Source organism: Macrosteles quadrilineatus, unplaced genomic scaffold, assembly GCF_028750875.1.
Source record: "Macrosteles quadrilineatus isolate MER2022 unplaced genomic scaffold, UCM_ALF_1.0 Scaffold_3__2_contigs__length_128488019, whole genome shotgun sequence".
Classification (NCBI taxonomy): Eukaryota; Metazoa; Arthropoda; class Insecta; order Hemiptera; family Cicadellidae; genus Macrosteles; species Macrosteles quadrilineatus.
The window spans coordinates 109,836,046-109,849,887 of NW_026542596.1; the positions used below are offsets into that span (position 1 = coordinate 109,836,046).

The 13,842-nt window shown below is 39.7% G+C and overlaps 1 protein-coding gene across 3 annotated transcripts in view; it reads right to left on the reverse strand.

Moving 5' to 3' along the window:
* The window catches only part of LOC128988495 (sphingolipid delta(4)-desaturase DES1-like), a 29,267-nt gene that overhangs the window by 1,107 nt on the left and 14,318 nt on the right, over nucleotides 1-13,842 (reverse strand). Inside the window, exons 1-2 of one of the 3 annotated variants that reach the window (XM_054409829.1) lie at nucleotides 12,218-12,321; nucleotides 2,852-3,065 (exon numbers count right to left, since the gene is read on the reverse strand). In XM_054409829.1, coding sequence (XP_054265804.1) covers nucleotides 2,852-2,942 — 91 coding nt within the window. In that variant the 5' untranslated portion in view covers nucleotides 2,943-3,065; nucleotides 12,218-12,321. Of the gene's footprint in view, nucleotides 1-2,851; nucleotides 3,066-7,627; nucleotides 7,690-12,217; nucleotides 12,322-13,842 lie in introns of those variants that run through there. The other 2 variants (XM_054409830.1, XM_054409828.1) reach the window with 2 other exon arrangements.

The following is a 13,842-nucleotide window of genomic DNA, read 5'->3' on the forward strand; positions in this document are numbered from 1 at the left end:
AATCATCTATACTAACACCCTACCTCCTGTGACAAACAAACAATTGTCAAACTTATGTAGTTGTAGTGAATTTACAACTATAAAAGTTGGTGGAAATTAAGTTAAACCCGCCTGATTTATCTAAACACATTCTGATAGCATTTATTTAATGAAAGCAAACATGTATGCCAACCCTCTGCTCAACCCTCTCAACCCTCTCCCAACCCTCTCGCAACCCTCTGTTCAACACTCTCGCCACCCTCTGTTCAACCGTCTCCCAACCCACTGCTACACCCTCTCCCAACCCTCTGTTCAACTGTCCCCCAACCCTCTAATCAACCCTCTCCCAACCCTCTAATCAACCCTCTGCTCAACCCTCTCCCAACCCTCTGATCAACCCTCTCGAAACCCTCTGTTCAGCCGTCTCCCAACCCTCTGCTCAACCCTCTCCCAAACCCACTGCTCAACCGTCTCCCAACCCTCTGTTCAACCGTCTCCCAACCCTCTGCTCAACCCTCTCCCAACCCACTGCTCAACCGTCTCCCAACCCTCTGTTCAACCGTCTCCGAACCCTCTGCTCAACCCTCTCCCAACCCTCTGCTCAACCGTCTCCCAACCCTCTGTTCAACCGTCTCCCAACCCTCTAATCAACCCTCTCCCAACCCTCTAATCAACCCTCTGCTCAACCCTCTCCCAATCCTCTGCTCAACCCTCTCCCAACGATCTGCTCAACCCTCTCCCAGACCTCTGCTCAACCCTCTCCCAACCCTCTGCTCAACCCTCTCCCAACCCTCTAATCAACCCTCTGCTCAACCGTCTCCCAACCCTCTGCTCAACCCTCTCCCAACCCTCTGTTCAACCGTCTCCCAACCCTCTAATCAACCCTCTCCCAACCCTCTAATCAACCCTCTGCTCAACCCTCTCCCAATCCTCTGCTCAACCCTCTCCCAACCCTCTGCTCAACCCTCTCCCAACCCTCTAATCAACCCACTGCTCAACCCTCTCCCAACCCTCTAATCAACCCTCTGTTCAACCGTCTCCCAACCCTCTGCTCAACCCTCTCCCAACCCTCTGCTCAACCGTCTCCCAACCCTCTGTTCAACCGTCTCCCAACCCTCTAATCAACCGTCTCCCAACCCTCTAATCAACCCACTGCTCAACCCTCTCCCAACCCTCTAATCAACCCTCTGTTCAACCGTCTCCCAACCCTCTGCTCAACCCTCTCCCAACCCTCTGCTCAACCCTCTCCCAACCCTCTGCTCAACCGTCTCCCAACCCTCTGCTCAACCCTCTCCCAACCCTCTGCTCAACCGTCTCCCAACCCTCTGCTCAACCGTCTCCCAACCCTCTGTTCAACCGTCTCCCAACCCTCTAATCAACCGTCTCCCAACCCTCTAATCAACCCACTGCTCAACCCTCTCCCAACCCTCTAATCAACCCTCTGTTCAACCGTCTCCCAACCCTCTGCTCAACCGTCTCCCAACCCTCTGTTCAACCGTCTCCCAACCCTCTAATCAACCGTCTCCCAACCCTCTGTTCAACCGTCTCCCAACCCACTGCTCAACCCTCTCCCAACCCACTGCTCAACCCTCTCTCAACCCTCTGTTCAACCGTCTCCCAACCCTCTGTTCAACCGTCTCCCAACCCTCTGTTCAACCGTCTCCCAACCCTCTGCTCAACACTCTCCCAACCCACTGCTCAACCCTCTCCCAACCCACTGCTCAACCGTCTCCCAACCCTCTGTTCAACCGTCTCCCAACCCTCTAATCAACCCTCTCCCAACCCTCTAATCAACCCTCTGCTCAACCCTCTCTCAACCCTCTGTTCAACCGTCTCCCAACCCTCTGTTCAACCCTCTGCTCAACCGTCTCCCAACCCTCTCCCAACCCTCTAATCAACCCTCTGTTCAACCGTCTCCCAACCCTCTAATCAACCGTCTCCCAACCCTCTAATCAACCGTCTCCCAACCCTCTGTTCAACCGTCTCCCAACCCTCTGTTCAACCGTCTCCCAACCCTCTGCTCAACACTCTCCCAACCCACTGCTCAACCCTCTCCCAACCCACTGCTCAACCGTCTCCCAACCCTCTGTTCAACCCTCTCCCAACCCTCTGCTCAACACTCTCCCGACCCACTGCTCAACCCTCTCCCAACCCACTGCTCAACCGTCTCCCAACCCTCTGTTCAACCGTCTCCCAACCCTCTAATCAACCCTCTCCCAACCCTCTAATCAACCCTCTGCTCAACCCTCTCCCAACCCTCTGTTCAACCGTCTCCCAACCCTCTGCTCAACCCTCTCCCAACCCTCTGATCAACCGTCTCCCAACCCTCTGATCAACCGTCTTCCAACCCTCTGCTTGTGGATTTATGCCACACACAACTGAGACTCGTTTACTTACATTTTATCAAAAAACGTTTTAAAACTCACAGTTATGTAGGATTTAGCTTCTATTTGCCTAGTACAAGGTACGTAGTTCTTAGTAACTAGTTTTAGACTGTCATCACGGTAAAATTAATCCACAGTAATCCCTTTTTAATGAAGCTATTTAGATAAGGAAATTATATATTTTATATTTAACTAACAGTTGTTGAAGCTGTTAGTTTTTCTGACTAAACACAGAATTTTTCTTACATACAAAAACTGGGATAAACTAAGATTACACTAATAAAAAGTTTGTTCTGTATTGTATAAGTTAATAGAATTGCACAAAGCAAAAGGATTACCTGTTGTTAATTTAGTACTTAAGCAGAGATGAATAAAGCTGTAACCTCCCATAGGATCTTTGCCAGTGCATTGTTGTAAAAAAAAAACAAACACTATAACTTTAAACCCCAAAATAATTCCTTTAAATGAGGATGTAATAAATTAATTACCTAAGTAATAAGCCACTAGGGCATTAAACACAAGTTGAGTGGCAGTATTGATTTTCTCCAGACTCGTTGCTGGCTTTGGGTTTGTAAACATTGGTCTGATCCCGTAGAAAAACGGCTGCAGCACAACCCAGACAATCTTGCCCAGCGTCGTACAGAACAGTTTGGCCTCCAGGTAGGTTGGTATGTCTGCGTCAAGTATATCATCTCCTTGGTACTAAAAACAAAAATAACGGTAAAATAGTTTATGGTTGATGACATTTAAAAAACATCAGATCTGCAAATTACAAGAGCCGTATTAATAAAGAAGAGGTAAACCTTTTACTTGTGAAAATTCGAGGAAATCCTTTACTTTACAAGGAAAAGGTAATCGATAACGGGTACATTAAGACCCTTGTCGCCTCTGTCCATACTTGGAAGATAGACTAGCTTTAAGCACCTGCAATTAGTTATATTTCATGGTGTTTTAGTTTGGTGCAACATACAATTCGTCAACTCTACAACATACAATAGACCTGACGTTGTCTATTGTAATTCTATGTTGTTGAATGACAATAAAGATTATTATAACTCCTCATACCTATACGTGTTCTGACATACTTTTCAGCTACATCTCGCGTCTTACTGATGCAAACAAGAACTTGTGGCTTGGACATCTAACTTCAAAATGGAAAATGTTTGTGATCCAATGGAATACAAACTTAACAACTTAAATAGGTTTGACTCCGCCTTCTTCGCTTATCTAGCTTCTAGCCATACCGTACTTAATACCATATTTATGTAATAATACTTAATTAATATGTACCATACTTAATAGTATAAATTATAGGTAGTATAAAAAATATCAAAATTTCATTTAAAGTTTTAAACGAAAAACTAATTTTCCCAGAACAGTGGCTAGCATGGATATTGTTTTTTAGCCAGAAACTAAGATATTCCTAACAATTCAAAGGAAATCATAGGAGCCGTTCTTGAAATCATAGTGTGCAAGCGTGTTACTTGTATTATAGGCCTAGTATATATATATATACTTGTATTATAGGCCTAGTATATATATATATATACTTGTATTATAGGCCTAGTATATATACAGGGTTAGTAAAAAGTGTGGAGACCCCCTGTTATTTTTTTAACGGCCCATACTACAAAAACTAAACTCGGCACACCTTTATGGCATGTTATGAAGTACTTTTTGGGCATAACCGTCACTTGGTGTACATCCCCAAAATGGGGGATTTTGGGGGAAACTCAAAAATTTCAAATACAAAGACCTACCGAGTGACCCCTCATTTTGAAGGTCCTGGTAAAAGAAAACCAAAAACGTAAACTAGAGGTATTTATCTCAATCCAGTAAAAAATGGCAGCCAATTGAAATTCTCAGAAATTGAATTTAACTTGCAGCTTTCCAAGTCTGGAGACCCCCTGTAAATTTTGTAGCGGCTCACACTAGGAAAACTGAACCCTACACACCTTTTTGGCATGTTATGAAGTACTTTTTAAGCATAATAGCCACTTGCTTACCAAACCCAAAATGGGGGATTTTGGGGGAAACTCAAAAGTTTTAAACGATAAGCCCCATCAAGTGATCCCTCATTTTGAAGGTCCTGGTAAAAGAAAACTTACAACGCAAACTAGAGGTTTCTATCTCAATCCAGTAAAAAATGGAAGCTGATTGAAATCTTTAGAAATCTATATATTAATTTGAAACTGTTTTTCTTTGTGACAGCTATTTTGAGAGAACCGCTGGGCGTAGAAACCCGGTAGAGGTGTCTAAAGAAAGGTCCTGGTCAGTAGATGAGCCATCAAAAGAGAAACATGGAGAATTCCCTCAGGGCTCTGCCCCAGTGGCCTTTAAATTCCCATCCCATGTTATTCTTTTGGAGGAAAACAAGGTATTTGTCACAGCTAATTTGAGAACACGGCTGGGCGTAGAAACTTGGTATGGGTGTCTAAAGAAAGGTATTAGTCTGTAGGTGAATTTACATAAAACCTCAAGATTAACCGTCGATTTCGACGGGGTTCCACTACAGTAGTTGGAAATAACTTGCAATTTTATATTCAATTGGCTGCCATATTTTACTGTGTTAAGATAGAGACCTATAGTTTGCGTTGTTAGTTTTCTTTTATTATGGCCTTCAAAATGAGGGGTCACTCGATGGGGCTTATCATTAAAAAGTTTTGAGTTTCCCCCAAAATCCCCCATTTTGGGTTTGGGAACTTATGAGAATTTCAATTGGCTGCCATTTTGTACTGAGCTGAGATAGAGACCTCTAGTTTGCGTTGTTGGTTTTCTTTTACCAGGACCTTTAAAATGAGGGGTCACTCAATGGGTCTTTGTATTTGAAATTTTTAGTTTACCCCAAAATTTCCCATTTTGGGGATGAACACCAAGTGGCGGTTGTGCCCAAAAAGTACTTAATAACATGCCATAATGGTGTGCCGAGTTTAGTTTTTCTAGTACGGGCCGTTAAAAAAATAACAGGGGGTCTCCACACTTTTTACTAACCCTGTATATATATATATATACTAGGCCTATAATACAAGTATATATATTGTAATGACTCAAAATTCAATATTTATAAATATAGTCCTTATTTAAATTCCAAACTCAATCTTGTTATATTTTCAATATTTATTCATGTTCATTGTTAATTATTAAAACCATATTGTCTCAATATATATACCTATAATTGATCATCAAAATTTATTCATTGGCTGATCCAAAATTATTATTCAAAACAATTCCTCCATTTAAAATACAGTGCATCTGGGGTCAAGATTACAAGTAAATTTCAACCATGTTTTTATTTATGTGAACCCCATAACTTGAAATGATTTACAACAATGAATAGTGGCAGAGCAGTTAAGGTATCCAAGAAGAATACACAGAATCTATTAATTGTGAAATTATAAAATAAGGTATTGGCAAAATATCCAAATTAACCGAAGAAAGAAGAATTTAGGCCTGAGTGAAAATTTAAAAACGTACGTTTTCATGTCCCTGACCTTTTACTTCGTAGCTACTGGATTTGTAGTTTATTATTATGTGTTTTAATATTTTTTGGGATGGGGGCAACATGTTACACACATTTATTTGGTTTTAAATAGGTTCTAGGTATTTTTTTCGTATTTTTAAAGTCTCAAAATTCACGACCATGACGTGTCCCTGGTACATTTTCCAACTTTCACGCTGTTTTTAGACTAATTATTCATGCCGGAATATATAAAGCCATATTTTTATGTCATCAATGGTTATTAAACTTACAAAAAAGGAGCATATTATAATTTTATTGTCATTGCAAACTGACTACCATGACATAATAAGTCTGTCCCTCGATTTGGCGTCACGACCATTTGGGAAAAATTTTCAACTTTGAAGCACAACAGTGGCAAGCCTGGCGTTGATGGAGTCAGTTGGTTTTAAAGACTAGTTCGGGGTGTACGTCAGGATTGTAGTGCCGGTCGTTTCGAGTTGAAAGGAGGAATTACAAGATTAATACAGGAAAGGTTGTGTTTTTTGTAATTTTGGTGTGTCCATGACCGTACATAGTCATTCGATGAAGTAGACATGGTGTTAATTTTTGTTTATAAGATATTTCAATTGCTAGATTAACCTAGAAGTCCACTTTGTATCCTCGAACATGAGGTGCAGAGCTACCACCAGAACAGAGCCAAATAACACGTAATTTCACGACCAAAGTTTCACGACCATCGCGGGTTTTTTCACGACCTATCCAGCCTTATGGATTATAGTGTGTTTGGTCGTGACAATAACTTTAATATAATTGTAATTTGAACAGTTTAGTTCAATTGAAACACATATTTTTATTATAACTAACAGTATAATTAAAGGATTGTTTAGAAAGATTTAGATTTTTTTAGAAAATTCACGACCGTACCGCTTGTCCCTGACCATCACGTTTATGATTTCTATCATAAAAATTTCAAAAATTAAAATATCGTCATATTTCAATGTTTTATACACAAAAGAAGCACGCCTCTATGCAAACATAACGATTTTTCGGGTCTCAGGTAAGTTTTTTTGGAGTTATACAAACTTAAAAAGATATTATTGGCTTTTTTTCAATTTTTTTGAGTTTTTTATTTTTTTCTAGAAAGACCAAATATACTAAAAGCTCAGTGACCTTTTTAATGTATAATGGTCATAAAAGTAAATTAGTTTATAGCAAAACATAGTTATAAAAATAATATTATCTATTTTTAATATTCATTTAAACGTCTGTTATGGTCGTGACAGGATTTGTGTTTTTCCACTAAAGATGCTCTTTTAAAAAAAAACTACCAAAGATATTGCGTTACCATGGACATTTTATGAAACTTCAAATGTTAATGAAATCAAAAAATAATAAAAGTTTTGAAAAAAAGGGGAAAAAAATTGCAAAGTATTTTCTTTGAAAATGTACGTTTTTAAATTTTCACTCGCCTACATTATTAAGAAGAAAATTATTATTACAGAAGATTGGTGAAAACATTCCATTTAGTAATTTATTAACTCAGACTATAGACTCCTCAAGCATCCATTTGGACCCAACTTAGGCCTACCTCCATTCATCAAAATCAAAATCCTTCCCATTTATTGTTTTTAAAAGATTATTAAATTTATAACTTACCATACTTATTGAAAATTTAAATTAGGCATCAACGAAATCTTTTGATTCAGCCAGCACGAATCCCCACTCCTGAACAATTTTTGTAACCTTATTTTAACCATTTATGTACCATTAACATTAAACCTTGTACTTTAAAATACTTACTTACTTACTTATACTTGTATTCTTGATCCTTGACTGACAATGTCAGATAGATCGCGTCATGTCTTTAAAAATGTAAAGACTTGATTTATTTCTTTAAATAAGTTACTATAATAAAACTATATTATACCTCTGTCCTCGTTATTATTATTGTTTAAACTAAGATAAGATTAGAATACACACCATATTTAGAGGTTATACCAAATTTAAATACCAATATTTATCCATATTTTATTTTATTTATTTTATTTTACATTTCAACGGACAACTCCATTTTTTTACTTTTGAACAATAAGAAAGAACTCAAGATACTGACGAACATGCATATAAATGTTTAACCAAAATAAAAATGCCTAAATATGGCTAAATATGAAGTATAGATGGCAATGACAAATGACAAAAGAATTTTGCTTGCAGTTGATGATGATTTTGGAATGTGTAAATTGTGGGGTCCCCTTCTGCCTTCTACCTTTTTTATATATATATATAGCAATATTTATTGAAGGGCAGATAAGGGGATTACAATGGTCCCTATGGGTTACATACAGTTTTAATGATGTTGACATAGGGATGTATAACAAATGTTGTATAGTAATATTAACAATTGAAACAGCTTGACAGTTAAGAAATTATGCAGAGTGAAATGTCTTCCCTCCGCTGTAGCATCTCCTAGACAGACAACTCATGCAGACTGGCGATCCTCCTCTTGAGCACTGGTATACTGTCCAAGAAAAAGTCAACGACGTCGGCGACGCTATTACCAGATATCTGAAGTCGGTACATCGTGTCGTTTGCTGCATAGTTGGTACGATGTTGCTGCCTAGCGAACAGGTCTCTGGAGTGAGTGGCTGAAGGGGTCCTGAACAGGATCTGGCTCAGCATATCGGGACAGTCGATCATGCCGTTAAGGATCTTTGACAGCAGTACAACGTCAGCCGAGAATCTGCGATCTGCAAGAGTTTGGAGTCCCAGATCACGAGATACTTCCTCGATGGGAACCTGACGACAGGGAAGACCGTTCCTGACACCCACCATTCGGAGAAATCTTCTTTGAATAGACTCTAGTTCCTCTATGAGAAACTTCTGGTGGGGGTTCCATACTGGAGAGCCATATTCAAGGATTTGGCGTACCAAAGCGCAGTACAAAGTCTTTAACGCCGTGTCGCTTAAGCCTTTTGAGAAGCGGGAGACAAATCCGAGCATTTTGTTTGCTCTGCTGCAAATGTTTCGCACATGCAACTCAGGGTTCAATGAAGGTAACAATGTGACACCGAGATCCTTTACCTGCAGTACACGAGTTAAGCACTCGTTGTACACTGCGTATGTTGTACTCTTGGACAATGGGGGAGAGATTCCGGTGGAAGGTCATCACTTGACATTTCTTCGTGTTGAGTTTCATCTTGTTCTCTTAGCACCAGCGGTCGATCACACACAGATCTTTCTGGATTCGTAGGCAGTCCTCTTCAGTGGATATGATGGAAAACAGTTTCACATCATCAGCAAACAGAAGCGAATCGCATTGGAGAGCTTCAGGTAGGTCATTTATAAAGAGTGAAAAGAGATAGGGTCCCAGCAGCGATCCTTGGGGAACTCCAGAGTATGCAATAAATTCTGATGAAGTTGCCGAAGCAAACTTGATAAATGACCGCCGGTTTGAGAGGTAGCTTGTCAGCCACTTAATTTCCGTGCTTCCAAATCCTTGATCAAGCAGTTTTCTCAAAAGTAGTGTGGTCTACCGTGTCGAAAGCCTTGGAGAAGTCCAGATATATGGCATCCAACTGATTATTGACAGCGAAGGCTTCCTGTATTTTGGATTGAAATAACGTTAAGTTCGACACAGTAGACCTCCCGCTTGTGAAACCGTGCTGCTGTGAGCAAATTAAGCCAGCCAGTTTAAGCTTTAAACGGTCAAGGAAGAGGTCCTCAAAAACTTTGGCAATTGCAGGTAGAATCGAGATCGGTCTATAATTAGCAACATCTTCAACGGACCCTTTTTTGTGGAGGGGAACAACGTATGCTGACTTTAAAGATTCTGGGAAGACACCAGACGACAGCGACGCATTGAAAAGGTCACAAATTGGCCCCGCCAACAGACCACCACAATATTTTAAAACCACAGGGGGAATTTCATCAGGGCCCCACCCTTTGGTCTCATCGAGCTTCCTCAACTTGATCAATACTTCTTGGTGTGAGAATCCTGAAAATGCGGAGTTTCCAAGGTAATCACCACTAGCAGGCACAAATACCTCCGCTGGTTTCGAATACACTGAGGAGAAAAAATCCCTGAACAGTTCGCACATCCCTTGGGGCTCCTTGGATTCGGCGTCATTGTAAGACATGCGTGAGGGTAGCGAGGAAGGGTTTCTAATAGAATTTACGTGGCTCCAGAAGAAACGAAGGTTCACTGATACTCCCTGATCTACTCTACTTAAGTGCTGACGGTAGTCTCTCTTCGCAGATATCTTACAAGACGCTCTCGCATTGGAGAAACGAAGGTAATTGCAGGCTGTCGGTCGCTCCTTATACTGTCTGTGTAGAGTTTTTTTTTTGTAATTACCAGATCTTTTGTTTCGGCAGAGGACCATCTGGGAAATGGTGAAACACCAACTCTTCTAAATGGTGAGTTTTGCTTCACTGCATCAGCAATCGTAGAGAGGAACTTGTCGGTTGCTTCATTGAGATCAGTAGAGCTCAGGACGGCTGTGAAGTCCACGACTGAGAGGGAATTGTAAGTTTCCCAAAGATTACATCTTTTAAAATCAGGCTTGAAGTGGTTGGTGGAACAACCTTTGGTGTTTCTATTGCTGCAGGGTAAGATAATAGACAGTGGAGGGTGGTGCCTCTCTTCCACAGGAAGAAGCGAATCAATTTCTAAAGAGACAGTAGTGTTTTTATTTGAGCATAGAACCAGATCCAACAGAACTCCTCTTCTGTTGTAAATAGAATTAACTTGTTGAAGGTCATATAGCTCCATGAGAGACAGCATCACTCTGGAGGCAGGAGTGTGAACACAATTTAGAGGATCTGCCCAATCTACTCCGGGTAAGTTGAAATCCCCAATTACAATAATTTCATGGAATTCATGTTCAGTAGACACCTCCTCGATGGACGATAGAAGACTGTTGTAACTGGACACATGCTGTTGAGGAGGGATATAACAAACTACTAGGAGCCAGGAAATACCTTTAAAGGGCTCAATCTTTACCAGCAAATGCTCAATATTGCTCACACTAGATACCAGGCGGGTTGATGCAATGTTGTTTTTAATAGCGACCATGACTCCGCCTTTACTGGATTTGGAGCTTGTTAAATGCGATCTGTCGCAACGATAAGAAGTATAGTTACTAGGAGATATTTCGGCATCGTGAATGTCATCAGAGTGATTTGTTTCAGTGATAATGATCAAATTGAAATTGGATGTGGCTATGGATAATTTTAGTTCTTCCAGTTTGCTTCTCAAGCCATTAGCGTTTTGATAGTAAGCTGAGAGATGTCCATTGATCGTAGCTAGTTTTTTGAGGATTGAACAATTATGGGGGTTCCATTCTGATATTTGATGGTTAGGTTTTTCTCGCCAGCCTTTGACCTAGCGTCGAGAGTGCTTCTGAGTTCAGTCAAATAAGACCTTTCCATTGGCGTGCGATCGCGGGAAATATTAATCTTGCAACCTGGGAAGATTTCTTTACAGGAGTCTGGATGGAAAGTTTTGAACAAGGAGATGGCATCATTTGCGTCCTTGAAGAATACTTTAACTGGGCGTGGTTTATCTGGCGACTGCTTCCCAATCCTGATTACTTTGATCACTTGAAGGTTGGCCAAATTAAGGGACTGAAAGATAGAATTAACTGATCCATTATCTGGTTCAACCCTTGCCCTTACATCGCTGCCATTAGGCTCTGGAATTCCATGTATAATAGCATTCTTGGCCCGCTGGGATCTATCTTTTATACTTACGTATGCATACGTTGCATAACATGCATTGTATCTTACTTTCTAGCAATAAATTATTTACAGTATACAGGTCTACAGTTATTGCTTTGTTTGAAAAATGCAATAAACTTTACAGCCACCGTAAAGATAATTTTCTGATATCAGGTATCAAACAATTATGCAATGTATGCGGTAGTGTGCAAACAATTATCTGTCATTTATGATAAACTGCCAATATTTGTTTTAATTTTACTTTCTCACTCTTGCAGTTTCGTCAACCTCAACACTTAGAATATTTCTTAGATATACAGTATACTATACTTAGCGTGCTCCACCCGACGACCTGCAGAGACGGGTTCAACTTTGCCCGCTTTGTCGCAGCAGTTCAACACCAACTGATATCTCGGCAAAATATTCGCTCAAACCCCGTCACCCTCAATCTATATTGTAATCACAATATTAAATGAAATATTTATCCCTAAAAATCTTTATCGTCACCCACGGGAGCCCTAGCATACGCTAAAGCGGACTTATACAGGTTCGAACACCCGACAAAAAGACCCTACCGTCACCGTGAGTTGTAAGTCTAAAAGAATAAAATGAGGGTTAATTGCTAAATAAATGCCTCGACTAATAATAAACACTACTAAGAAAATCTGCGAATTACCTGTATACTCCAGGGATCTTCACTAACCCACTCTTGGCACTACGTAAAATCACGTTATCGGCAAAATCAACACTAAGTTACGTCCTAACTCTGTCAAGCGCAGGATTAGAATGTCCCTTCCGCTTGCATCCCTACCCTAGCCCACAAGGGGTCTCCTCTCTTTCCCCCTCCCTAATCCTTTAGGGATGGGGAATCAGCTGATTCAATTCCCAGCTGATCGGTGTCGTCACGAGCTCAAACTTGGCGCTGTCGCCGCTGTCACAACACAACGCCCAACGCCAAGACAGCCGACTAGTGGTACAGGTTATGTTGTTATTCACCTGCGCCGACTGTGAAATTATACGGCGGAACTTTAAGATCATTGCTGATTTAAACAAAGCGTATAATTTCCACCCGTGATAACTTAGTGTCCGACAAAGTGTATGCATGTTATGTACGTGATAATGTATTTGTGATCGCGGTTCACCACCCTAGCCTAAACAAAATCTTTGACCGTACTTCCCCAAGGTGTATATTAGGTATGGGGGTTACACGGAAACGGTTTATCACTCGTTTTGTACACAACAATACTATACTGTGACTTGTGAATCTCAACAATAATGTCTTTAGTGATTTTGCCAAAAGTGAGGTTATCCCTACTCAACCCTAGGATATGACTATAATTTATTTTTGTAAAAAAATACAACCGACTTCAAACGCTCTAAAAAGAATGAAATAATTTCAATAAAGTAAACTTTTGTATTAGGCAAGCTCACGTATTTTAAGTCGGCGCGGCTCTATGATGATTTTTGATACAAAATTGAAAGAGGGTGTCCATATTGCATGTGACTATAACTAAAGGTGTTAATCTGCATGTCTTTTTCATAGTTATGCGTTAAGTGTTATTTTATTACCGTAATCAGAGATCGGCATTATAGTGGTATTAACGAGTATCTTTAAAAAGATTATAACGCATTTAAATGTTTCTAACTTGGAAAAGTAACGTTTTAATACTAAACTAGCTTCTTTTCCCTATCATAATATCAAACTAAATTATTTTCCTATCCATATAGAACATTTGTGTGTGTTATTTTCATAATGCATTTATTCTGAAGTAAACATAAAACACAAGAAAATATTTCCTTTAATATATAAACAAATCAGTTCAGTGTGTTTTTTATATATTTATGTTATCCAGCTACAATTTATTGATTTTCAAAATACACACACAATATTTAATTTCAATTTGCAGTTTGAGCGCCGACTTGAAATAAGTGAGCTTGCCTAATACAAAAGTTTACTTTATTGAAATTATTTCATTCTTTTTAGAGCGTTTGAAGTCGGTTGTATTTTTTTACAAAAATAAATTATTTTATGATTTTTAGTGACATATTATATTATTATAGTGATATATTAATTACTTGAGGTTTTTTAACAAGCAAAACTTTTTGAAACAATCAAAAGTTCCACAGAACAATCATTATTTAAAAACTGCTTGAGTCACCTGTTCAGGTTACATAATCAATGGGTATGAAAATAAACATTTTTAGATATTCCTTAAGAAAGAAAGAGTAAGTAAAAAACTAATTGTCTTTTCTAGATACATTGAAATGTCAGACATCATCGTTTCCTGCAATCGGTGTATT